The sequence below is a fragment of the Aspergillus lentulus genome, assembly GCF_001445615.1.
Source record: "Aspergillus lentulus DNA, contig: Alt08, strain: IFM 54703, whole genome shotgun sequence".
Taxonomy (NCBI): Eukaryota; Fungi; Ascomycota; class Eurotiomycetes; order Eurotiales; family Aspergillaceae; genus Aspergillus; species Aspergillus lentulus.
The window spans coordinates 2036341-2061139 of record NW_028322118.1 but is presented as its reverse complement, the minus strand read 5'-3'; the positions used below and the strand labels follow the sequence as shown (position 1 = coordinate 2061139).

The following is a 24799-nucleotide window of genomic DNA, read 5'->3' as shown; positions in this document are numbered from 1 at the left end:
TCTGCGAAACCTCACTCGGTTTGTCGTAATTTGCAGTGTGTACAATGAGCTTTCATTGCTATGCAGGAGATTAGCTAGATGGTATTTGTAGTATGTACAGCTATTGATGGCTAAATACACATGTAAATATGCATGGCTCCTACCGAATTTTATAGACACAGGGCTTGAGAACACGGGCCTCTTCCTCGGGAGACATGCCAGCGCCAACATCAGTCGATTTGTCAATGAATCTTTTCTTGCCAGGTCCTCCTGCTGGAGCGACCGAGGCATATTTACCCTTAATCGGGGCACCACCTTGTTTAACAAATTCCATCTTCACGAACATTTTGTTCGACTTGTCAACCGATTCCGGTTTGAGAATGAAGCCACGGGTGCGGAACACCTCAATGAAGGCCGAGATATCGGTTTCGTCATCATCGGCCTTACGAGCGTCCTCTGCATAGATATCCGCGTCGTCCACATCGGATCCAGCATCATCCTCACCCGCTTGCTTCTTCTTGAGCTTTTTCTTCTCGGATTTGCTGAGCGGTTTGCGTGCACCAATCTGAGCTTTCTTGCGGACGACCTTGCCAAAGCGGCTCTTGACTTCACTGACCCAGCATTCGCCTTTGCCATCGCTGCGGAGAACCCGCCACGCTTCTTCCACGAAAGACACCCAGTTGGTGCCCATCAAGCTAAGACAGAAAATAGCGACATCCACGGATCCGTCGGGAATGGGCAAATTAGATATGTCTGCTTTGGTGATGAGTGAGCCTTGTGGAGCATGCAAGTCAAAATTGAGCAACTTCAGGTTCAACTTCTGTGCTGAGGGTGTCAAAGCCCGCGCGAGCTGGGCATCACCGCAGCCCAGATCAGCAATTGTGCAGAGGCCGTTAGGTCTCCGAGGAAGCGGCAGAGCCTGTGCGTTCTTCTTGTGGTCAGGTTTGTTGCCCTTCTTGGAACCTGACGACACGCCTCCTCTCTTGCGGATAGCCGCAATGTAGCCATCGACAGGGTTGGAAGGCCACGACTCTTTGACCTGGCGAGAGAATCCCGCGTGGTATTCATCGAAGAGCTCGGGGTTGGAGGTGAACAGTTCAAGGGCCTTAGAAGAGGGTGTTGTATACAGCGTCTCGTTCAGATGACGGAAACGGGATGATATCAACTTCTGCCGCATAGCCTGCTGAAGGGGTGTAAGAATCGCTTCTGTTTTGGGCGGAGCAGGAGGGATAACGGGTTCGCCGGCAGAAGAAGCGGCTTGCTTCTGTTCTTGGGGCTCTTGCTGTTGTTCCTTGGTGTGATTCTTGTTCTTATTCTTCTGCTTCTTTTCCTTCTTTTCTGCCTTATTCCCGACATCCTGAGCACCGTTCGATGCATCCTCTTTGTCCTTGTGGTCGTCTTTCCTCATCTGATTTTTCTGCTTTCCTGACGTAGAAGATCCTTCATTGCCTGGCTTATGCTCCTTTTTTTGTTTCTTGCTAGGCTGCACAGCATTGTTTGGACCCTGCTTCTGGGATTTCGGGGTGCCCTTGTGACCTTCGATATGTCGACGGTACATTTCGTCAACATTTGCTTTGGTAACATGGTCATTGCCGCGCTTGCGCTTGTTGGATTTAGCACCTGCTTTCGGCGATCCATTGGCCTGTTGAGACTGGTTTTGAGATTGCGATGCAGGCTCCTGCTGCTTCAGAGCAGAGCTCGGAACGGACCATCCTGGGACGGCAAACATGATTGCGTGAGCCGGTTCACGATATCAGCGCAAGTAAGATATCTGTGGATAAATCTAGAATTATTGATTCTGTGCCGACACAGAATCGTATGCAAGAGCAAGCTGAGCAATTTCTTCTGCCAGCGCTGTTTTTCAAGGCTAGCGTCCAGACTCTACCTCTACACAAAAAGGAAAAAATATCGTTGGCGGTGAGAAACAACTGGTATTTCTGCTGGTGTAGGCTAAAGGCGGTCAGCTTTGAGTAATCCGCGCCCCAGTCCTGATCAGCAGACAGCAAGAGTCTCAGAATCAAGCTATTTTTAAGCTTGTTCTTGGTCGAGAGCAGTCTACGGAGTAGATCGCCTCATTCCTCCGTTTCTTTTTTATTCATCATAACAGGGAAGAGACTTGGGATTAGTGACTACTTCCTATGTCACAGAGAATCCGTGAGTCCGAGCCTCGGTCTTATCTTATTCTGGGCTTACGAAAGATTCGTATTCGTGCAACCAAGTGTGCTCAACTCCCTTGCTCATGATCTTTACGCCAGAACCCAACTAGAAGATGCAATATATCTCAGTTCCAGGCGGATGAGTGCCAAGTAAAGCGATCGAACACCCTTGCCAGCAGTGACCATATCTGCAGACTGGATGACTAGCCTGAGGCGTAACAAGGCAGTGAGTGTGACCACCGATTTCAATTTGATCAATAGGCACCACCTCAAGTCAATCGCATATTTTTGGCAAATTTTTGAGCCTTATGACATGCCTTGCTGAAAAGAAAGCATGATTATCGTTATTTGAACTGTCCACGCCTCAAGAACGTTAAAACTGCGGCGAGCCGCGGAACGAAAGAGACTAGACAGTAAATAAATTCCAGTGGGGAAGCCTGGAAAATCTGGCCGACGGTTTCAGGCCAATCGAGGGCTGTATCATTTGTGCTACCACTCCGGTGCTGCCTCTAGTTAGTGGAACTGCATCTCCCCACTCATGCAAACTGTTGGGCCCCCAGGGACTCATATTAGAAGTATCTCCTCTCTTCTATCCCTCTCATTCTCTAAATCAGTTTCTCGACCTCATCGACTCACGCTGCCTCTCGGTTATGGAAACAGCCTCACCTCGGCACAAAGTATAGCGTTATGGGGGAGACAACAGCTTTCGAGGGCCCTCAACCGGAGCCATTGACCAATGATTCAGACACAAATCGGGTCGCAGATATATCAGCTGCGGCTGCAGGACCAGAGGCTGAAACTGAACCGAAGAGCACGTCTGCACAGAAGGCCCCTAAGAAACGCACCAAAACAGGTTGTCTTAGTACGTTCAAAATGTGAATGGTGGTGGCGAGGGCTACAACAGTCATTGACCGTTGAAATATAGCTTGTCGACAACGTCGCATTAAGTGCGGAGAAGAAAAGCCCATATGCAACAATTGTATCAAATCAAAACGAGAATGCAAGGGCTATATTCAGCGTGTCATATTCAAAAATCCCATCGGCATATTCGGAGCTTATAACACTAACCAAGCTCTCAATGCCCCGATGCAGCCAACGCCCTCGGGAGCCCCGCTTCCAACTGGATATTACAATCAGGAGCTCTCTCAGCTGAGACAGGCTGGCACCAATAGGCCGTTGTTGGCACCGAGGCCGTTCCCACTAGCAGCCACGGGACAGTCTACTTTTACCGCAACTGGTAGTGCAGGAGTACAAGAAGCTTATATGGATGCGTTGCGACCTCGACCGCAGCAGTATGAAGCACCTCTTGCCTCCGTTCCCAACGCACCCGGATCTGTAGGGGCTCCAACATTGCCGTTTGACTTTCCGCGGCAGCAGCCGGATATAAAAAGTCAAGACCATTCTCGACATGGAATGGGCGCGCCAACTTACAATGTCATTTCAGCAGCAGATCAGCGGTTTCCGCCTCAGCAGGCTTCAACGTGGCCGGAACCTCCAGTGCCGGTCATGAATCCGCAAGGGATGTCGATGGACCCTACCGTAGCATTCGTAACTGCACAAATTCCTCAGGTATGGGACCACATCTTAATCGGGCTCGTCACTGTCTACTAAACATTGTACCAGAAGTTGTATCAAGCTGACCCAGCAACCACAACCGCGTTCCCTTCCGGTACGCGACAGGAACAACAAGCAGTGCATGAATCTATGGCCATCCCGCTGATGACATCTTCAAACGAATTCACCTACGTGGACGACGAAAGTGAAGAATACTATGATGTTGAATCTGATGAAGAAATGGAGCTGCAAACATCGGCCGAAGACTTCAACCAACTCAGCCTCATTGTGGCCTCTGCAAATCAAGATGAACGGCAGCTGCGGTCTTTCACCACCTACCTGAACGAACCCAACATGCTTGCTTCTTATCGCCCTACGCTTGGCTCATCTCCCTTGAATAACCCCAAAACAGCTCGAATATTCGTTCACTTTATCCATTCAACCGGTCCATCTTTATCAATCTTCGAGCGACATCCTGCAGATTCCGCACACACGCTTGGCTCACCTGTGCCAGCAGCTCAGCAAGGCCTATGGACACATACAATGCCTCTCAAGGCATTAGAGCACCAAGCATTGCTTCAAGCCATTCTGGCTCTCAGCAGCTTACATATCTCGTATCTGCAGCAAGCGCCCCCGACTGTTTCGTTGAAGCACTATCACTATGCGCTCAAAAGAGTCGGTTATGCAGTGGGTCTGCCCCAAAGGCGCAAACAGGTTGGCACTCTGGCTGCCACACTCCTGTTGGCATATTACGAAGTGATGACCGCCGAGCATTCGAAGTGGAACAGCCATGTCGCAGGATCGGCCCAGTTGGTACGTGAGATTGACTTTGCCACTCTCACCCGTGATATTCGATCTCATCGGCGGAGGGTGTGGGCTCAACGGCAGCGAATGTTGGAAGCCCAATCGGCTTATGCGGCTTACTATGCGTTCGACGAAGGGTTTTTGGAGGATGACCCGTTCGCTGAGAAAGAGAGCAGCATTGATGAGAACTTCATAGGATCTCTTCTAGGTCGAGCGGTCAATTATGATCAGTTTGGCCAGATAGATGATGGGCGTATTCGCTCGCGCGAAAGACATTTCACCCGGAAAGACATTGAGACCTACAGAATCCAATGTGATCTCTATTGGTGGTACTGCAAACAAGACATGATCCAGGCTTTCATCGGGGGCGGCGGACTTATGTTAGTGACTCCCGTCTTTTGATCATTTGGCTTTCTAACATACTCATCGTCGGCTAGACTACCTTTTTCCCGTTGGGGCCAGTGCCCACCGCGCGCCGGTATTGGTCGATTGGATGCTGTCTATGGCTCAGCGGACCATCTATGGCTACTGCTCGCCCGGCTCACTGATTTCGGTTACCGTGACAGAAAACGAAAGTTGCATGTAGCTAAAGCCACTGGCCAAGACTGGAGACCAGGTCCTGGTCTTCACAAATTCATGGCTCGCTTTGCCAAGGGCGGTGCGAACGTACCAAGAGGGCCTCCTCCGGGATCTGTACAGAACCGTGGGCCTGAACCTAACCGCCAGTCGCCCGTGGGTGGTCCCAGTGCAGGGAGAGGAAATTCACCTCCCATGTATGGCATGGTCCCACCGAGAGGACCGACACGCCTCCCTTCGGCGTTTGCTAGCACGGCACATCGAAGTCCGTCGCCCGGTCAGGATGAAGATGGAGATGCCATGTCATATGAAGATGCTGAGAGCGAATGGGAAGATATTCGGGCTGCATTTGATACTTTTGCCGGTGCCCTCGGTCCTGATTTCCTTCCTCTGCCAGCTGACACTATCCCTCCTATATCGACCCCATTCGGCCCAGCGCTGCAGTACCGCACGCATACGGTTGCGGTGGTGTGGGGATTTTACTATGCAGGTCGAATTCTATTACACAGACTGCATCCATCAATGCCACCCGCTATGATGGTCGCTGCAGGAGTGGCAGCGCCTACAACGGCTGAATACGCTCAGATTGTCGGAAAGATGGCCGCTGGTATATATTTCCCCCAGTGGTTCAACGTGGAGGCGGGGAAATTGAGCCCTACCTTGGGGGCCTGCTTGATTGAGATGACTGTGCCTATCTTCTTTGCAGCCGTTCAGTTCGTTGACGCTGCCCAGCGCGGCTGGACTATTTCGAAGCTACGCGATGTCTCACGCTTGACCGGCTGGAAATCGTCTGAGGCTATAGCCCTTGGCTGCGAAAATGCATGGACCGTCACCGCAAGGCAGGGGCGCGGCCCTCCGTATGAGCGTACACAAGAGAATCTCCGCCAACGACCCGAGGCGGACCCTTCACCCGAGGAAGCCATTGATGAAGAACACCATGCAGATGTCAACACAGAGCGGAGACTCGTTACTATTAGTAAATCGATGCATGTTCACTGGGCAATGGGGCTCCTGAGCCTGGAAGACGATGTTCTGAACTTGGAAACAGACGACCGGAGATAACAGATATTCTTCAGTGCCACTAATTCTTTACGTCAAGCGTATACCCAGGAAGGCTACGTGCTTTCTAGCTCCAGCGTCGACGCTCGCGGAACAGTTGAGCGTGACTCGAGTCTGGATCTTACAGGCTTCTCTTAAACAGAAACATGCGTTCGACATCACAGCACTGTATGGTATAATTTCGGCTAAGCTGAGCCGTGATAAGATTACCAGGTCGCTGCTTCCCCAATCTCTTTAGGTAATATTGTCGCATTTGCGCGACAGATGCCTCAGGCACTTGACACTTTGAGATCATGAACTCAAGCTTCAGAAATGCAAGACCATTTGGACGACATATCGTCGTCGCTGGACTCTTCACGGCGCCAGTAGAGAACCTAGGAAGATTGACTGTTGCCACATAATGAAGTCGTGTTCATGAAGCGGTTTCACAATGCCTCATCGGGGCGATCCCGACCTGCAGAACAATGGCAAGTGGGCAATTTGAATTTTGTCCCGTGGCACGGGCAATGATTCGTTGCCTCGAGTCTGCAGCATGGAATAATACATGCATGACAACGAAACCATTACCGTGGGTAATCAATGCAGGTACACATGGATATGCGTTTGGCCCAACACATAGCGGACATCAGGCAGCCAGTCCCCTTGCAGGAAAAGAGCTATACACTCGTACCGATTGCAGAAAAAACCTGCCTGCTGCTGCTTGGAGCCACTTGGCCGAATTCAATTTCCTGTTATGCTTCCGCTCAGATCGCCCAACAGCAGTAGATATCTTTCACGTCAGTGCTAGTGTATTCGAGAAACTTTCCTGATGCCCCTGTCCCTCAAGCATTGTAATGGATTCGCTCGCGCTTCATGGTCCCAGGTCATAAGGAATGATGAACACAATTCGACTGTGTCAGGAAAGAAGTCATGTGGCTGGTATGGATTGGGCAGCGAGGCTCCCAGGTAACAAGTGGAGCTTCTGCAGGGGGGATAGATAACCGACGAGATTTCTCCTTTTCGCAACCGGGGCAAGGGGATTAGGTCAGGCTATAGGCTATGGATTTCTAGAGGAAATGAGAATGTTCGCAATACCAGAAAGGAGCTGAAGGGAGGCGTAGCAATCGTGGCGAAAGAAAGAATGGACCTGAGTGATGCCTAGAAATAGATCTACGATGATAGACGTTTGGAGCTACCTTACCTAAGGTATTGAATTGAGACAGTGGCCCTCCTAAGGCACCAGGCAATTTGCATGGGAACGCCGGAATATTACGGTAACGCCTTGTATCTCCACACTAGACGTCATCCACTCATTATTATTTTTGTCTTATCAGCTTTGGCCCATCTCTAAGGTAGAAGGTAGTTCTCTACTGAAGATCACTCGAGGCCTCCTTTGTTCTCTCGAAAACTTTCTTTCATATCTGGCTTCTTCTTCCATATTCATTGTCCTTGACACCAACTTCATCTCCATCTCTTCATCCTCTTGGTCTTTGCTGTGATTGAAATTCCCCCCCTTATCCACGGTTCTTCCTACCCCGCGGTCAGCGGGCCGTCCGAGTCAGCCGCTGTCGTCACCCACGGTTCACTCTCAGGTCATATACAGAGATCTGTTGACCATCATCAATCCTCGACATTTCGATCCGTTGTCTGGTCACAAGGTCGAAGCTAATCTACGGTAATCATGTCGCGGTACGACGACTACCGCTCCTCCTCCGAGAGGATGGAGCGCACTGGAGAGCGCCGTTATTCTCGGCCTCCTGTCATCGACCGTCCCCGTCGGTCTGAAGAAGAGCGCTTCGAATCCCGCCTACATGAGCTTGACAGATACGGTCCTCCTGCCCGCCGGTCGGACAGATTTTACGAGGACGACCATCTGCTCCATAACTCGGGTCCACTTGTTACCTACGAGCGGTCGCGCGGTGACAGCCCTCCCCCGCGCCCTCGCCTGCTGCGTCGCCAGTCTTCCTTGGATACGTTTGACCGCATCCCCTCGCGCAAGCTAGATGAATACTACATCCGCGGGCATCTGCCTCGCGAGCCGCGTGCGCCTTCTATTCCCCGGAGACGTCCATCCCGCAAACACAGAGAGACTGAGTATTACGAAGACATTCGCATTGCGGAGCCAGATTACTACGGCGACGAGGAGTTCCGAATCCTCCAGGAGCGAGATCGGTACGCGTCTCATCCGCGCCGGTCGAGCGGTCGCGTTCGCGAGGAAGTAGTTGAAGAGGTTGGATACGAGAAGCCGTATCCCCGCAAGGGCAAGACCCGTATGCCACGAAGACTGGTGCACACACTTGCCATCAAGAAGTTGGGATATCCGTATGAGGAAGAGGTACGTGGGTGACATATAAATCGCACGAGGAGGGATTTGTCGGTGCTAACGCTTTGTAGGATGACCGAATCACGATCCAGTTGGCTCTTTCGAAAGAGCAGATTGACGAAGTCATCAGCCTGAGTCGGGAGATCAGGCGCCAGACAGAAAGTCAGTAGCCACGTGCTCCATTGTGAAGTAATGTTCGCTGACTCTTGTCCCAGCTCGGACCATATATGCTCGCCGGTCACCATCGCCGATTCGTGCGCGGCCAAGAGAGAGAACTGTCGAGCGAGTCACAATGGAGGCCTACTCTCCCCGAGCCACCCAGGACACATTGATCATCGAAAGATCGCCCTCCCGCCACCGATCTCCATCGCGCCATTACGAGCTCAGTGAGAAGCGAGTGACGAGGGCTGTCTCCCGTACACGATCAATATCAGTCCATGGGCGCCGTCGCGGACTCTCCTCTCCAGTACGGATGGTGGAGCGATACGATGATCACGTCGATTTTGACAGAAGCGGTACCGGTCCTCTTGCCATCGTCGTGCGTCCTCGAGACAGCGATGAGGATCTCCGCGAGCTCAGACGGTTGGAGATCAGCGAACGAGACGAAATGATCCGTGACACCCAGCTCGCGCTTCCCAGTGGTGAGGTCGAGGAGATTACCGAAGTAAGGAAAGACCGCAGAGGTATGTTGGCCCTGTTCCTGCCAAGCATTGCTGTCAAGATTTCTGAGACTTTGTATAGGCCCCAACCCCCGAATTCTTCGCGCAATGATGGCAACCCTAACCTGAAGGATGACTTTATGCGACTTCATCCGACTTCATCACGACTAACGGCTTGTTTCTTCATTTTCGGGTCTCTTGCATGTTCGTTCCTGTATCATTATGGATGTAGTCCTTTTCCTTGGAGCAATATGTTTATTTTTCGGTAATGCTGGCGATGCGGTTGACGATGTTTATCTCTTATTGATATATGATAAATTTGCTGATTCAGTATATGACCCCCTGCGTTTGATGTTGCATATGTGCAACCTCGTGCAATAAATATGTTTGCATTATCATGATTATATATATGGACATGTTGGCAATTAACAGCAATAGATAAACCAGAGTGGTAATCAGGAATTCCCTATATTCATAATCAATGAAATTCAGACATAGCAGCCTCTAGATGGAGGTTCAGTACCCTTGTAGCGACGTAGAGTACCTTAGGTATGGAGGGATTATTGCTCAGAAGGATGAAAATAGTGGCGGTGCGAGCGAATGGAGGCGGTGTCGAGTAGCACGGGCGATGTCAGACATCCCGCACGGTCATCCCCAAACAAACCAATTTGCTACAAAGAAGTTGATTCTATTCCTCAATCTGCCAGTACTCGAGGCTGTGCTTGCATCAGTTGTATTCATCGGTCCACGAATTAATCTGCCACCATGGACAAATTCCAAGCCTTCGGAAAGAACCTCAGGTAAGATGAGATGATTCGAAAGCTCCTGCCATGGGGCTATTCTGCATATCTGCCTACAGCATGCGGTGCTAACATGACTGTGTCAATTTTTTTTTCCACAGCGCGAGCTTCACCCCCTTTGCTGCGCGCACGCAGCAGTTGATCAAGGAGCAGTTGGGTCAGGCTGAAGACAAGACCCAGCTCCCTGATGAATACATCGAGCTCGAGAAGCGCGTTGATGCGCTGAAGCTGGTCCACCAGAAGCTGCTCCAGGTGACGTAGGTGTCAAGACCGGCCCCCCCGTTGACTCTACACATGATGAATAACCTTTCCTTCTGTACAGCTCCCAGTACTCCAACGAGGCCTACGACTACCCTCCCAACATCCGCGAGTCCTTCAATGATCTAGGCCGCACCATCAGCGAAAAGGTCCAGCTCCTGTCGCAGGCCTCGTCCCCCGCCGAGGCCCAGGCGGCCCTGGTCGCCCCTCCATCGGCCAAACCCCAGCCCAAGACCTTTAACCATGCCATCGCGCGCGCCTCTCTGGCTGGATCCCAGACCCTGGCACAGGTCCATCCCGGCGAGGACCCGCTGGCGACCGCGCTCGAGAAGTACGCGCTCGCTTCGGAGAAGGTGGGCGAGGCCCGTCTGGCGCAGGACGCTCAGATCCAGTCGCGCTTCCTGGCTGGCTGGAACACTACCCTGAACACCAACCTGATGTTTGCGGCCAAGGCGCGCAAGAACGTGGAGAATGCCCGGCTCATGCTCGATTCGATCAAGGCCAGGAGGAAGGCTGCTGCCGGCGGTGATCTGGACAACCTGAGCGAGGAGGCGCGCGCGGAGATTGAGCAGGCGGAGGATGAATTTGTCGGCCAGACTGAGGAAGCCGTGAGCGTGATGAAGAATGTATGTTTCATCCCTCATCTGTTTAACGGTACACTCGCACTGACATGGTCTAGGTTCTCGACACCCCCGAGCCTCTGCGCAACTTGGCAGACTTAATTGCTGCGCAACTCGAATTCCACAAGAGAGCCTACGAGATTCTCAGTGAGCTGGCTCCTGTAGTGGATGGATTGCAGGTCGAGCAAGAGGTATGTCATCACAGATTGCTTTTCTCGTCCAAACTCCTTCTAATTTGATCTCAGGCTAGCTACCGTAAGAGCCGTGAGGGTGCTTAGACTGCGCCTGGTCGTGTTGTTCTCTCCTTATAGTTTTTGTCTCCTTCTCGTCAGCCACATTGTGATAACGCTACTGTTTCTGCGACAGACTTATATCCATATATCCTTTCCGCAAATGTAGACTGCTGATCATCGTTATTGCGTCTATCTTACTTACAATCGTAACTGTATATCTATCTCTTTCGTAGACATGAGCATCACTGCACCGCCACAGATGTGCTCTGCGGTGCCAAGACGGGCCGCATTTCCTGCCTTGGATGTCAGGCCACAAAGGCATCAACGAAGCACGGAGTATGGAGAACCTCAGAGCTCCGCCAACCTTCCAAAGAAGAGAAGCAATCTAAGTCTTGCCTCTACCAACACGTTGCGCCCACAGCTGTGCCTGAACCAATCGCGCATGACCCTGCTGGAATCAAGCTTGTCTTGCCTACCGAACCTCAAGACCCATACGCACGTCGCCAACAGGATACTGCGACCTCTACCTCTAGCTCATCTCCAGCTCCGCTGTCTCATCTCCGACAGACCCAGCCTCTCCAACTCCATCCCATACGAACTCGATTCGATCTTCAACGTACCAGGCTGGCCCTGTACACCCGCAGTCTATCAACGCATCACCTGAACCCCTCGATCAGAACATTATTGAAGTCACCACCACCACCGGAACCATGGCAAACGGGTCCGTCACCCACCCTCTTCCCCTCCTCGCCTCCTCAAACGAAACAAAACACTAACAAGCATGCACACACAGCTGGAGTCTCATCATCGGTCTCGTCATCGTCGTCCTGGCAGCCCTAGCAGCATGGATCTTTAGTCCTAAGGGGGAGAACCAGACGTGAGCTTCCTTTCTTTCTTTCCCTTACGCTGCATTGCGTTCCGTTTGCATCCAGTGCACAGGCTGATACTGATACTGATGATATGACAGATTGTGGCGAAGCACATTGATCCTATCGCTTGCGTCGTGTTATTTGATGTGGGGTATGTATTCCGTCCCCTGTGGGTTTGGGGCAGAGGGCTGATGATATGCTGTTAGCTATTACGTTCCTTGCACAGTGGCATCCGCTTATTGTGCCGAAGAGGTCGGATATTCGGCCTGATCGCGTACCGCATTGAGTTTGACGTTTACACGTTGGTTGTGGGTGGGGGTTGATTGAGTGATTTGGGTGGATGGTTACCGTGGAAGTGACTGTATAGTGGCCTATGTTTTTATATGCGGGCACAAATTACCCGACTGGTTACAAGGCTGGTTGCTTTAGCGCTGTTTTCTAGAGATTAATTCAGATTGTGTCGAACATTAAGACATTATGGGGTTTAAATGGTAGAGACTGCGTCAGCCGATGCCCACCGCACCCAGGATCACCCTCTGCACCATCCACCGCGCAAGCAGGCCGGCCACCGCCAAGGCCACCGCGCGCAGATACCCGCATCCGAGCAGGATATACAGCGCCTCGATATTACTCAACAGCCCCAGATGCGTATCCGCTGCCCCAAGGGAAAAGAGCGAGCCGACCAACTCGGCACAATTTGTCAGGTAGCTCGTTGGCACCGACGCCGGGATCAACCACGCCAGGCTGGAGACCAACTTGTCGAGCAGGGACGACGACACTGAGGACACGAATCCCGTCGCGCTGGGAGCGTCGGCGCTCGCGGTCGGGGTGTACCTGCTCAACATCCGCTGCGTCAGGGTGGAATGCGTCATCCCGCCGGCACTTGTGTTGTCCTGTTTGATAGGTACAGATGAGCTGCCGCTGCCGTCGGGACCCCAGATGACGAGAAGGATAGGAAAGAGTTTCGCGCAGCTGCTGACGAGCAGGGCGGTGCTGATGGCTGTTGGGCTGGCCGGGGACGGCGGTGGCAAAGGCCGGATGCTCTGCGCCGGCGCGGTGGACGCACGGCGCAGAGGCGGCGGGGGGAAGGGTAACGATCCCTGCGGTGTAGACGCGGGGTTGTGGTGGTGTTGGTCGGTACCGAGATTGGTGGTGGACGCTGATGTGCCCAGGGCAGCAGCACTGGCCGAGAGTGAGACGTCCTGGGAGGAACCGTGAGGCGTGAGTCTCGTCGGGCTCATTGCCATCCCAGCGGAGGGTGACTGTTGCCCCGACGGTGTAACCGACTGGGACTGGGACGAGAACGAGGGGAAGACGGGGGTGGAGGGATTCGAAAGGACAGGTCCCTCGGCCCCGCTTGTGTTGGTGCTGCTGCCGCCATATGGTGTCGGTGAGAGCAGAGAGGCAAGCAGCCTAACTGTGAGATGATGCGCAAGAGTTGCGACGGCGTTCAAGCTTAGAAAGAAGAGGTATTGCACGATGATCGGTGTGCGGGCAAGCCAGGAGGCTGCGAGGGTGGGGGACCTCTCGATCCGCGCCCAGGTTAGGTATACATCGAACAGAAGGAGAAGAATTCCCAGACGGATAATTGAGCGCTATAAACGAGACGAATCAGCGGTTATCCAAGAATTAGAAAAGGCCGGTCCGTACATCGAATTGATCATTGTTACCCCCTAGTCGGTTGAAGAGCAGGTGTCGGTAGACCTGGCCACTCAGTCATCGGTTACACCAGCAAAAGTAGAACCAAACACAATACCTGAGGTTTGATCAGAACTAGATCTATAAAAAGCACCACAAAATCATGTTCCACATATTTGTCCGCGAAGCGCTTGCAGCGCGGACATTGCGTCAGACGCACGCCCTTGCCCAGAGAGCGGTCATCAGCGCGGCTGTAAGTGCTATACAGGTGCGAGACGGGGTAAGAGCATTCGATGCAGATGGGCATCGTGTCATTGATTCATGATTATAAATTGATCCATGGTTTGTCGAGAGAAGAAGAGATCAGGGAGCAGGTTGCGCTGCTGCGGTGATGGATGGAGACAAGCCATCCGCTGCCATCGCAATCCCGAAGGCGGTGAGTTTCTGTTCAGAGCATTGCCGGTCTATCAACGATTCAATTCCTCGCACCTCTATGTACTCTATGAAGGATATATATAATGGTAATGAATATATGCAAGAAAATGGAAAGCAGAGCCCAATCAATCAACCACGCCGGTGTCGTCGGCCCAGCTTGGCTGAATGCTGCGGCATACAGCTTCGTAATCCCGAAACTTCTGCGAATCTTCCACCAGGCCAGGGGTGGTCCAAAACATGGTCCAATTGGTGTCGGACAGCTTCCAAGTGCCCAGAGACCGTTCAAAATACCATTTGTTCACCGGATTGTTCTTGCGGCTGCGCCAGCATACTCCGTTGGGAAAGCACGAGCGCACCATGGCGTTGAAGACAATGTCTGCCACGCCGCCTGCCCCTTGACTGCGCTTGAGCACGGCGAACTTGTCCAAGTAGGGGACCATTCGAGCATTACTGGCCTCACTGCCATCGTCCTTCACGCCAGGAGGAAGTTCCCAGGTTAGAATGGCGCCGCCCTCGTACTCACCGGCGATGATCAACCCGGCAAGGCGGTCGTTGACACGGTTCAAGTAGTCTTGGACGTCGAGTTTCCGGTCAAAGGAGTCCTCAATGAGATGAACCAAGCGAGGCAAGTCGATACTAGGATCGTCCAACTTCAGCCGCGGCCGACTTTGAGGCGTCCACGGCTCTGCCCACGGATTGGGCAGCATAGTCAGCGGCATACCGCGTTTGACAAACGTAGTATGAGAGGTGACGGGATAAACGGTGCCTTGCCCATTGTTCGTCGGTCCACGCCGACTCATCGGCAGTGACGATGATAGCAAGGGCTTATCTGTCAGTAGATTGTGGATTAGGGGGTTTCTCTGCCGTCGAGTGCCCACGGCGGAAAACTCAGAGGTAGGTGATGTCTGGGCCGAGCTCGCGACCTCGAATGGCGACGTGATGATTCCCGATGAGGCCGAGGGTAGCATAGCGAGCGCTTTCTGGGCGACACGCAGATTTTCCAGATGGCCTTCAATTGCACTCCTGTGGGGTTTCGCGAACTTCAGGTCCTGTGTCGGGCCAGAGGGCACCGGCATGACCTCTGAGTTGACAAATTTTGAAACTGGATTGCTGTCTGCGATTGAACCGGGGCCCGCCTTCAACAGGCTTGTCTCTGCGGCAGGCACGATCTCTCGCGCTTGTAACAATTCGTTTTCGATATCGTCGTATTCTTGCTCCATGTTTATGAAGACATGGGATGTCTGTCGCCGATTGAACGCCGGGATTCCACCTAGTGAGTCTAATAGGATCACCCTGTCCAAGGATACCTCTTTCTGGAGGCGGCCGATTCTTTCCGCAGTGACCATAGGATCCTCATCAGGGTCCGGGGTGCTTGCTAGACCAGCGAGCTCTTTCGTCAACGCGAGCACAGCATCGTTTGCTGGTACTATGACCGCCCTTGGAACGTCTTCGGTGTATGCAATGGGGGTCAGAATGACGGTGTGGCCATGGCGTAGCGGATTCAGCAGTGCCTTTCGAGAGAAAACTTGCGGGAAACCAGAGCCGGAAGGGTCAATGGAAAAGACCGAGTCAAGCCGAAGTGATTTCGAGTCGGGCTGCTTTTGAATTGCGATTGCCAAGCGATCGGCCTGCTCGATAGCGCATTGCCGCAGAGTACTTGCGACTTCCTCCGTCCCCGGATCAACCACGACACAGCAGGTCAAGCCCAGCCGATTCAATTGAGACAGAGTCTTCGCAACGCCGTCGATAATGTTGTCATCAAGCGATTGCGGGGTAGACAATCGGACCAAGGCCAAATGCAGTCGTTCGACTGGCTCCAGCGAAGGTGGAGCGGTAGGGCTGGGACCCTGTCGGAAGACGGGACTCTCGTAGACGGATCTGGAGGCTCCGTAGAAAGACCCCAGATTGACACCAGAGGGTAAGGTAGGTGTTGTAGCTAGTTTCTCTGGTTCGGGCTTATTCGGATCGGATGACTTTGGGTGTTGAGCCTTCAGCCGAGCCAGATAGGATTTGGCTTCTCGCTTGGTGGATGCGGAGCTCAACAAGCTCAGAAAGAATTCCTGCATAGCGAGAAAAATGGTCCCGTTAGCCAATTGAGCTTATGACCACGCACTGCAGTATGACTGTACCCGGTCGAGCAGCTTCTCCTTTGCTCGTCGGCCTAACCGGTCATAACTCCGACTGCTGGAAGAAAAGTCGGCGCTCTGCTGGACATGCCGATCAGCAGTAGTGGAAAAGGATCGAGGCAAGAAAGATGATGTATGCTGGCAGGCGCAAAGCGAAGAGCGATGCTTCTGGACATTATAGATGCGGTCAGAGACGCTTGAATTATCTGGTTGTTGTATAATTTGGTACCTTGAGGAAAGATGAATTGACCGTCCGCGGCGGCCAACCGGTGTGAGGGCTCATGTTTCGTTCCTGTCAAAGACCCACGAGAACAAGACCAGAAAGGGATGCATGGAAGAAAAGGAACTGAGGATGATAAAGAGGAATGAAAAATGAGTTATATGTAGCGGTCGACCCAGAAACCAGAAAAAGGGCGACAGGCTTAGAAGCTACCTAACAAGCCGAGGGAGCCCAAAGAAAATATTGAGAGTATGAGTCGATGCGGGATTTAGTTTTCTTTACTCCGGAGTATGACGCACTCCGCTGTCGGTCGGCCGTTACATTCATAATTATTCTCTCTTTCTATGCGCAGAAACTGCCTGTTAATAGGATTTCCCATCATTATAAGCTGCTTTCAGATTTGAGAGAAATTCCCTCGTCCTCATTACTCATTGATGAGATGTCCAGTTCGAATGGTGGATAATCGCTCATAGTATCGACTGCTCGTATGGCCGACACTATTACCGAGTTACATACAGTACAGTATGTATACTTCGATAGAGAGGTACTAGATAGTAGTTGTGTATGTAGAGTAAATCCGATCCGATAGTTTCCTCGGCGTTTCCACTGGTCGAGGCTAGCATCACTGCTGGGTAGCTTAATGATGGATGAAATGAGTGACACAGTAGAAGGTACTTGGAACAACGGTTGACAGTCACGTTACTTGGGATGTCTGAAGAAATGCTGAAAATTCTGTCCTGAAGAATGCTTGATAGACGTGCCACTATCTACTTAGACTAGTACTTGAGAGGTACTACTACAGAGTTTTCCCCTGGTGGCAACGGTATAATCAGCTGCAGATTATGAGATAGGACAATCAATCAGATATCTTCTCGAGTTGCATGATGCAGGTCCCCTATCCCTATCCTGGTCAATATGCAACCGAAGAATCATAGATCGAGTAATCACATAGTTAGAATGCCATCAATCTTCAAATCAACACTGTGTAACGAGTCTAATTCAATCCATTCCACTCTATAATCCTCCCGATCTAATGCTATCATATCACCCGCATTAAGCTGCTCCACAGTCCACTCACTCGCTTTTTCTAGGCTTTCCCGCCGAGCCAGAAACCCCTCTAATTTTCAGCCCTCCCCCGTCATTCTCCGCCATCGCCATTACCACCTAGGTATCTGTGCGCCAGTGATAGATTTGAGTCTCAGTCTCCTTGCAACTTTTCCTTGTCGTGAGTTTAGTTTGGAGATATTTTGGGAGATATCGGATATCTCCAACGGAACAAGAGAATTGAATTCCTCTTGGCCATGGCCGAACCCACCCATCAGACCGAAACCATGACCGGTTTCAAGCCCTTGTCCAACGCAGAAGACTATTCCCTCCCTGCGACAGCCAGCGATTTGTCTCCACGGGCCGAGGCTGCCATGGCGAATGGTCTTCCCTTGGAGACTGCCGACGAAGACCACGAGGAGGTGGACGAAGACTATGTCGCAGTCGACCCTGATGAGATTAGTGATTTCTCATATTGGCTTCGGCGCCCGCCTGTGCATCATCGCACCAAATTGGATGAACTGCATCCTTTTGTCCAAATTCTGACGGTGTCCAATGTCGACGATTGTGTCGAGGTTGAAAACGCATTTCCAGAAAACGAGCGCTGCTCTCGAGAGAAGGTGTGTTTTCTTGTCAGTTAATTCATCGGAATGTCCTGACCATTTTCTGTTTCTCTGCCAGTTCATCTACCGCCTCACAAAATGCCCTGAATTATGTCTAGGCCTATTCACCATTCCCATTGTACCAAAGGGCCAACCCAAGCCGCGTCCGACTTTGATCGGTCATATCATTGCCACGCGGGCCTCAACACAACTTGTCACAGACAATGCCATGAAGCTCCCGGCCAACTGGAAGAGTGCTCGCGTCGTTACGGAGAACGGAGAGACCATCGGACACGACGAGTATGGTAGCACCATCGCCATCCATTCCCTCGCTGTACTTCCGGAACACCAGGGCAAGCAAGTCGGAAGCACTCTGATGAAGTCATATATCCAGCGGATCAGGGAAGCCGCGATCGCTGAGCGCATCTCCATCATTGCGCATGACCATCTGGTGCCTTTTTACGAGTCTTTTGGGTTTGAAAACCGTGGTCCCAGCAAGTGTCAGTTTGGCAGCGGCGGATGGACTGACCTGGTAAGTTTATTCTTGATTGATCAGAAGGTGTATAGCCTCCTCAGACTGTGAATGCTAACTGGGTCAGGTGCTGGAATTTACCCAGGAATAATCATGAGTTCATGGCCGATGGTTCATCCTACTTCGAGTTCTGTATTGCGTGTCCTCGTTCGGCAAGATTGATGTCATCTTTCATCCTTTTGTTGTTATTCACTTGTTTTTTTATCTCCCCACGAGCTTGCATGTTAATGGGTCACACTGGTTTTTGGTCTTAGATGGTGGGCTTTACGAGAAAAAAGCAACGGAGTTCTGTCATGGATCTGGGACGGAGGCCTGGGTTTTCAGCCATCTTATGTGTAACCATACTCCTATGATGATAGTCAATGTACATGATTATGATTAGAATGCAATAATTATTTATTTCCTCTTCCTCTAACAATTATCTATCTATTCGCTGTAACAGAGAGTCTCGCTACTTTTTCCTCCCCACATCTGCGTTGTTCACCGCCCGCCAAAATCTGCCCGCCCGACCGCCCGCAGATAATTTTTTTCCCTCCCGTCTATCAACAACAATTCCAACAGCTCGTCCACCGGGAAACATCGCAAGAGTTTTTCAAGTTTTTATTTCTCTTGCCGGTGCCCATCATGAAGACGACCTGGAAGGATGTAAGTCGTCTTGTTGATGGATTTATTATCAGAGACCGTGTCAGAGCAGCCAAACTGATGGATTTTTCACCGCTTGCTTAGATCCCACCTGTGCCAACGAACCAGGAGTTCTTGGATATCGTTCTCAGTCGCACACAGAGACAGCTCCCTACACAGATCCGTGCTGGTTTCAAGATCAGTCGTATTAGAGGTATGGTCAATCCATGGATTTTTGCATGAATCGGTGGATGGATACCATATCCGTCCGATTTCATGTCCTCAAAGAAGAACAGTGGCACTAACGAAAATTCTCTGCGCAATAATAGGTTTCTACACTCGGAAGGTCAAATATACCCAGGAAACATTCTGCGAAAAGTTCCAGGCAATTCTCGATGGATTCCCCAGATTGCAGGATATCCATCCTTTCCGTACGTTTCTGCCTTGCGATTTCATTTGCTCTAATAACTAACATCCTTCAGACAAGGATCTTATGAACACCCTTTATGACGCCGACCACTTCAGAATCGCTCTCGGCCAGGTGTCGACCGCCAAGCATCTCATCGAAACCGTGTCTCGCGACTATGTCCGTCTCATCAAATATGCTCAGTCTCTGTTTCAGTGCAAGCAGCTCAAGCGCGCCGCCTTGGGTCGTATGGCCACCATCTGCAGACGTCTGAAGGATCCCCTTGTCTACCTGGAGCAGGTTCGGCAGCACTTGGGCCGTCTCCCTTCCATCGATCCCAACACCCGTACTCTCCTGATCTGCGGATACCCCAATGTCGGAAAGTCCAGCTTCTTGCGCAGCATCACCCGTGCCGATGTCGATGTCCAGCCTTATGCGTTCACCACGAAGAGTTTGTTTGTCGGTCATTTCGACTACAAGTACCTGCGATTCCAGGCTATTGATACCCCTGGTATCCTGGACCACCCTCTGGAGGAAATGAACACGATTGAAATGCAGTCCATTACCGCTATTGCCCATCTTCGCTCTGCCATCATGTACTTCATGGATCTTTCCGAGCAATGTGGCTACTCGGTCGCCGATCAGATCAAGCTCTTCCACAGCATCAGACCACTGTTTGCCAACAAGATCGTCTTCCTGGTGGTCAACAAGATTGATGTCCGTCGCCCCGAGGATCTCGAACCGGAATACCAGGAGGAGATCGAGAAGATCCTCAAGTCCGGTGATGTGGAGATGCTGCAGCTGTCGTGCGCAACCACCGAGGGTGTCACGGCTGTGAAGAACGCTGCTTGCGACAAGCTGCTCGCCGAGCGGGTGGCTCAGAAGCTCAAGTCCGGTACCAACAGCTCCGGCACCCCCGGAGGTCGTCTCGGCGACGTGCTGGCGCGTATCCATGTGGCACAGCCTGTTGGTGGCGTTCGTGAGGCATTCATTCCCGAGGCGGTCAAGAACTTGAAGAAATACGACAAGGACGATCTGAACCGGAAGAAGCTCGAGCGGGACATCGAGGAGGAGAACGGCGGTGCCGGTGTGTACAACGTCGACCTCAAGAAGAACTACACGCTGGCCGACGACGAGTGGAAGCACGACAAGATCCCCGAGGTCTGGAATGGCAAGAACGTCTACGACTTTGTGGACCCGGACATCGAGCAGAAGCTGGCCGCGCTGGAGGAGGAGGAGGAGAAGCTGGAGGCAGAGGGCTTCTACGACTCGGATGAGAGCGTCGAGGATGTCGAGGACGCCGACAACCGCATGAAGGCGGACCTGATCCGCGAGAAGCGCGCGCTGATGCGCAACGACGCCAAGCTGCGCAAGTCGCTCAAGAACAGGGCGGCCATCCCCCGCAGCGCCAAGGCCAAGAAGCTGTCGCAGATGGAGCAGGCTCTGGACGCGGCCGGCTACGACGTCGATGCGGCTGCTGCCCGCGCCCGCTCCCAGAGCCAGGCACGCGGCCGCACCACCACCCGCAGCGAGATCGACACCGGCGACGCCATGGAGATCGACGGCTCGGATCCTCGCCAGGCGATTGCCCGCGCCAAGAGCCGCGCCCGCAGCCAGGCGGCCACCAACCGTCTGGTGGACGGTGTGACGGACACGACGTCCCGCAGCAAGGCCGAGCGCCTTCTCAAGCTGGGCCAGAAGAAGATGAACCGGATGGCCAGAGCCGGAGAAGCAGACCGACACACGACCGCCTCCTTGCCCAAGCATCTGGTACGTTACCCCTTTCCCATTCTCTCACTCTGTAATTCCCCTCGCATCCACTAACTTTATCAATTAATAGTACACCGGAAAGCGCACGATCGGCAAGACCCAGCGCCGGTAAAGGCATCCGCATTGCATTCGTGGTCAGGATCGAAGTCGACGATGAGACGAAGTCCATTCCTAATCTTAGTCGTATATTGTTTCAAAACGGAAACGGGTGTCAAAAATCGGCGTTGGGGTCCTTTACCTGTGTTTTCATTCTTCCATTCTATTCCATTTCTTTCCGCCTGATTTGAATGACACCGCTTGAATACCTGGTCTATATCCCTAGAGTCAAGAATCAATTTCATGGTATGGCATTAAGTACGATTGAAAATTCAACGGTAGACTGTTGTATGTGTTTCTGCCGCCTATCAGATGAAGTGAATTGCGTAGTCGAGTTGTATACAGTTCCGCGGACTACGATACTTAGGGCCAGAGGAATTGCTAAGTCAAGAAGGAAAGTGCAGAGGTCTACCAATTGGTGACTACAGCCTATGCCCAAATAATAATAGAGGGCGGACAGTTACAATGTTTATAGTGGGTTTGTACACAAGTCAGGATAATATGAGAATTGATTTGTGTTGATTGATTGATTGATGGTCTAAATGCTCCCAGTAACCGTTTAAACGCCGTATCTTTTGCAATGAGTATGCACATCAAGCGAACTAGAGTGATTCATTCATATGCAACATGAAGAAAAAATCTGCAGAGCCGTCCCCAGAAATACTGTACATGAGTTGAAGACGGAATGATTACTCCCGGATCTCGGTGGGCTCGGTGTGCTCGACCTGGCCCTGACCCTCCTGCTTCTGGTTCTCCTCTGGAGCGGGGTGCAGATCCCGGATGATACCCTCGGGGGGCACCCAGCTGCTGCTCTGCCAGGGCTTGACGTGCAGGACGTACATGGTGTCGACCTCCTCGAGGGTGCGGCCCTGGGTCTCGTTGACAAAGAAGAAGACGACCAGGACGGCAGCGAAGCAGCAGGCGGCGAAGACATAACCATAAGCGAAGTCGATGGAGCTGGAGATGAAGGGGGTGAAGAAGGAGATGAGGAAGTTCCAGGTCCAGTTGGAGGCGGTTGCGATACCTATGCAGATGGCGCGGTAGCGGGCGGGGTACAGCTCACCACAGATGGCCCAGACGATAGGACCCCAGGTGGTGGCGAAGCCGACGATGAAGAAGCAGGTGAAGACGATCATAGCAGCACCGGCCTGGGGGGTGTTGGAGGGGTCCGCCAGGTCGAGAGCAAAGTGGCCGACGGAGGCCCAGATCATGAAACAGATGAACATCCAGCCAGCACCGACCATCAGACTGTTCCGGCGGCCAAAGTGCTCAACAACGTAGAGACCGGGCAAGGTCATACCGAAGTTGACAGCGCCCAGGATGATCTGGGTGACGTAGCTGTTGTTCAGACCGGTCGAGGTGAAGATACTGTTACCATAGTAGAAGATGAAGTTGGCGCCGGTGAGCTGCTGCAGGGACTGCAAGGCAATGCCCAGAATGGTACGGTAAAACATGCGGGGACCGGTGAAGATCTCGTGCCAGGCAGCGACGCCGGCAGCTTTCTCCTCGTCCAGCTTGTCCTTCATCTCCTTCATCTCCTGCACAACCACACGGTGGTTGGGGCCAACGCCATAGAGCTTGGACATGGTCTTGCGAGCCTCATCAATGCGGCCATGGCGGTAGGCAAAGCGGGGCGACTCGGGCAGGAAGAGGGTTCCCACACCGAGGATCAGGGGCCAGGCAAAGCCAATGCCCATGGTGATACGCCAGGAGGCGGTCGACTCAATGGTCTCAGTACCGTAGTTGATCAAGTACGAGATGAAGATACCGAAGGCCACGAACAGCTGAAAGGCACTGACCATGGCACCACGGACCTGACGGGGAGCGGATTCACTCTGATACATGGGAACGATGCTGGACAGCGCACCGACACCCAGACCGGCAACCCAACGGCCGAGGGCGACCTGGTACCACTTGCTATCGGTGGCCATCTGAATGATGATACCGACAATGTGGATCAGAGACCAGAAGGAGATGGAGAACTTGCGTCCCATGCGGTCAGCAATGGGAGCAGCGACAAGAGCGCCAATCATGGTACCAATCGACAGCTGTTCGAGTGGTTAGCGAAGAATGATGCGGTATTTATAGATGATGACAACGTACAAGACCGACGATAAGACCGTTGCGAACGTTGCTGAACTTGTATGATCCGTCGGGCTGGACCTCGGCGAACCGTCTTTTGAAGTCATCCATGGTGGTGAAACCAGAAATCTGACCTATAGTAAAATCGTGAGCGATTGTGACCCGATGAGACAACCCCTATAGAGATAACTTACCAGTTGCGTAACCGAAAACGAAACCACCCATAGAGACAACAATACCCAGGATGAAGGACCGCCATGTGAGATACTTGACGGGACTGTCATCAATGAGGTCACTGTCCTTCTCCAGTGTCGAGTCGGCACGGGCAGGAGTAGTAGCCTGCGAGTCCTCATGCTGTTCCACGGCAGGCTTGCCGAACTTTGATAGAAGATTGGAGACACCCATGATGGCGGTACATCCAGAGGGGGAAAGGCTCACGGGGATAGAGGAAAGAAAGAGAGGAAGAGAGCGAAAAGGAAAGAGGGGAGTGAGGGGAAATTATATACGCAGTCAGAGCGTTGAAAAAGTCTTCATCCGTCGGCAGTATTGACTTCCACCCGGGGTACGCCCATGGGCCAGAGGAATGGCAGGGGCACAATGGATGGGGACCCCATCTGGAAGAGTCGGAAAGTGAATGACTCGTCGGGGATGATTGGTCGGTATGCAGCGAGATCAGACAAGTGAAGCTAGGGGGAGCGTCGACCAGAACGAGGGGTGGTGTTCTTGGAAAATTCTAGTGGGGAGTGGAGAAGGGGGAGGCGAGGAGGAAGAGGAGGACAGGTGATTTCCACGAAGCAGAGATTACCCATCGGGTTGTACCTGGATAGTCGGAAGTACGGAGTAATTTGGAGATCTGAATGACGGATGTGATTGGGATGCGACGATGATGTAGATGGTGTCTGAGAAACTCGACGTCTCCGACAGTCCGTGATGCCACGGGCATTTCCCGATTGGGACTCCACGTGAGCGATGAACAGTTCTCAGTACAGTACGATATATAGTTACACTTTCAATTATAGTCTTACAGTTTGATGAATCTTGAGTACAAATCGAGACATACTGCCTGTATATCAGCTGCGGTGTTAGTGATTCCAACTCATTTTGAGGTTTCATTCTTGTATCCCTTCAGGTCCCTTGATTCAGGTCCAGGCCAGCTAAAGAGCAGCCTCAAGCAGGGGATCCACCATCAGCCCCTCCCTTGTGTTTAATTTCTTCTTTTTTGTGTTGTAACATTGACTAAAACTAAGTATTATTATTACAAGCAAGTACTTCTCTCGGCTGCCTCAGCCAAGCGAAACCTTTCCAAGGTTGAGGCAGATCATGATTCAAGGCTGTAGAGCAGCGCCTAGTCTGTGGTT

At 52.1% G+C, this 24799-nt stretch overlaps 9 protein-coding genes across 9 annotated transcripts; 5 read left to right on the top strand and 4 right to left on the bottom strand.

Annotated features, from left to right (window-relative positions):
• Nucleotides 1-139: 139 nt before the first annotated feature.
• Nucleotides 140-1708, bottom strand: ALT_3930 (25S rRNA (adenine645-N1)-methyltransferase; the record flags this gene model as incomplete). The annotated part of the gene is made up of 1 exon (XM_033562414.2): nt 140-1708. The coding sequence occupies one exon, from the start codon at nt 1706-1708 to the stop codon at nt 140-142; it is 1569 nt and encodes a 522-aa protein (XP_033418305.1).
• Nucleotides 1709-2822: 1114 nt separating this feature from the next.
• Nucleotides 2823-6131, top strand: ALT_3929 (Zn(II)2Cys6 transcription factor domain-containing protein; the record flags this gene model as incomplete). Its single annotated transcript, XM_033562415.1, has 4 exons — nt 2823-2997; nt 3061-3704; nt 3759-4873; nt 4931-6131. 4 exons carry the CDS (start codon nt 2823-2825, stop codon nt 6129-6131), a joined length of 3135 nt encoding a protein of 1044 aa, XP_033418306.1.
• Nucleotides 6132-7788: 1657 nt separating this feature from the next.
• ALT_3928 (uncharacterized protein) lies at nt 7789-9218 on the top strand (the record flags this gene model as incomplete). Its single annotated transcript, XM_033562416.1, has 4 exons — nt 7789-8442; nt 8502-8592; nt 8646-9113; nt 9172-9218. The coding sequence occupies 4 exons, from the start codon at nt 7789-7791 to the stop codon at nt 9216-9218; spliced, it is 1260 nt and encodes a 419-aa protein (XP_033418307.1).
• A 636-nt stretch (nt 9219-9854) lies between these two features.
• ALT_3927 (BAR domain-containing protein) lies at nt 9855-11045 on the top strand (the record flags this gene model as incomplete). Its single annotated transcript, XM_033562417.1, has 5 exons — nt 9855-9889; nt 9991-10146; nt 10212-10773; nt 10827-10958; nt 11013-11045. 5 exons carry the CDS (start codon nt 9855-9857, stop codon nt 11043-11045), a joined length of 918 nt encoding a protein of 305 aa, XP_033418308.1.
• Nucleotides 11046-12372: 1327 nt separating this feature from the next.
• On the bottom strand, nt 12373-13814 carry ALT_3926 (sterol homeostasis protein ARV1; the record flags this gene model as incomplete). Its single annotated transcript, XM_033562419.1, has 3 exons — nt 12373-13464; nt 13520-13573; nt 13626-13814. 3 exons carry the CDS (start codon nt 13812-13814, stop codon nt 12373-12375), a joined length of 1335 nt encoding a protein of 444 aa, XP_033418310.1.
• A 253-nt stretch (nt 13815-14067) lies between these two features.
• On the bottom strand, nt 14068-16008 carry arg2 (acetyl-CoA:L-glutamate N-acetyltransferase; the record flags this gene model as incomplete). Its single annotated transcript, XM_033562420.2, has 1 exon — nt 14068-16008. One exon carries the CDS (start codon nt 16006-16008, stop codon nt 14068-14070), a length of 1941 nt encoding a protein of 646 aa, XP_033418311.2.
• A 1581-nt stretch (nt 16009-17589) lies between these two features.
• ALT_3924 (polyamine acetyltransferase) lies at nt 17590-18557 on the top strand (the record flags this gene model as incomplete). The annotated part of the gene is made up of 3 exons (XM_033562421.1): nt 17590-17952; nt 18014-18466; nt 18534-18557. The coding sequence occupies 3 exons, from the start codon at nt 17590-17592 to the stop codon at nt 18555-18557; spliced, it is 840 nt and encodes a 279-aa protein (XP_033418312.1).
• A 533-nt stretch (nt 18558-19090) lies between these two features.
• Nucleotides 19091-21375, top strand: ALT_3923 (putative GTPase NOG1; the record flags this gene model as incomplete). Its single annotated transcript, XM_033562422.2, has 5 exons — nt 19091-19111; nt 19193-19301; nt 19417-19518; nt 19570-21263; nt 21334-21375. The coding sequence occupies 5 exons, from the start codon at nt 19091-19093 to the stop codon at nt 21373-21375; spliced, it is 1968 nt and encodes a 655-aa protein (XP_033418313.2).
• A 673-nt stretch (nt 21376-22048) lies between these two features.
• On the bottom strand, nt 22049-23846 carry ALT_3922 (sugar porter family MFS transporter; the record flags this gene model as incomplete). The annotated part of the gene is made up of 3 exons (XM_033562423.2): nt 22049-23407; nt 23463-23575; nt 23636-23846. 3 exons carry the CDS (start codon nt 23844-23846, stop codon nt 22049-22051), a joined length of 1683 nt encoding a protein of 560 aa, XP_033418314.1.
• Between the last annotated feature and the right edge of the window lie 953 nt (nt 23847-24799).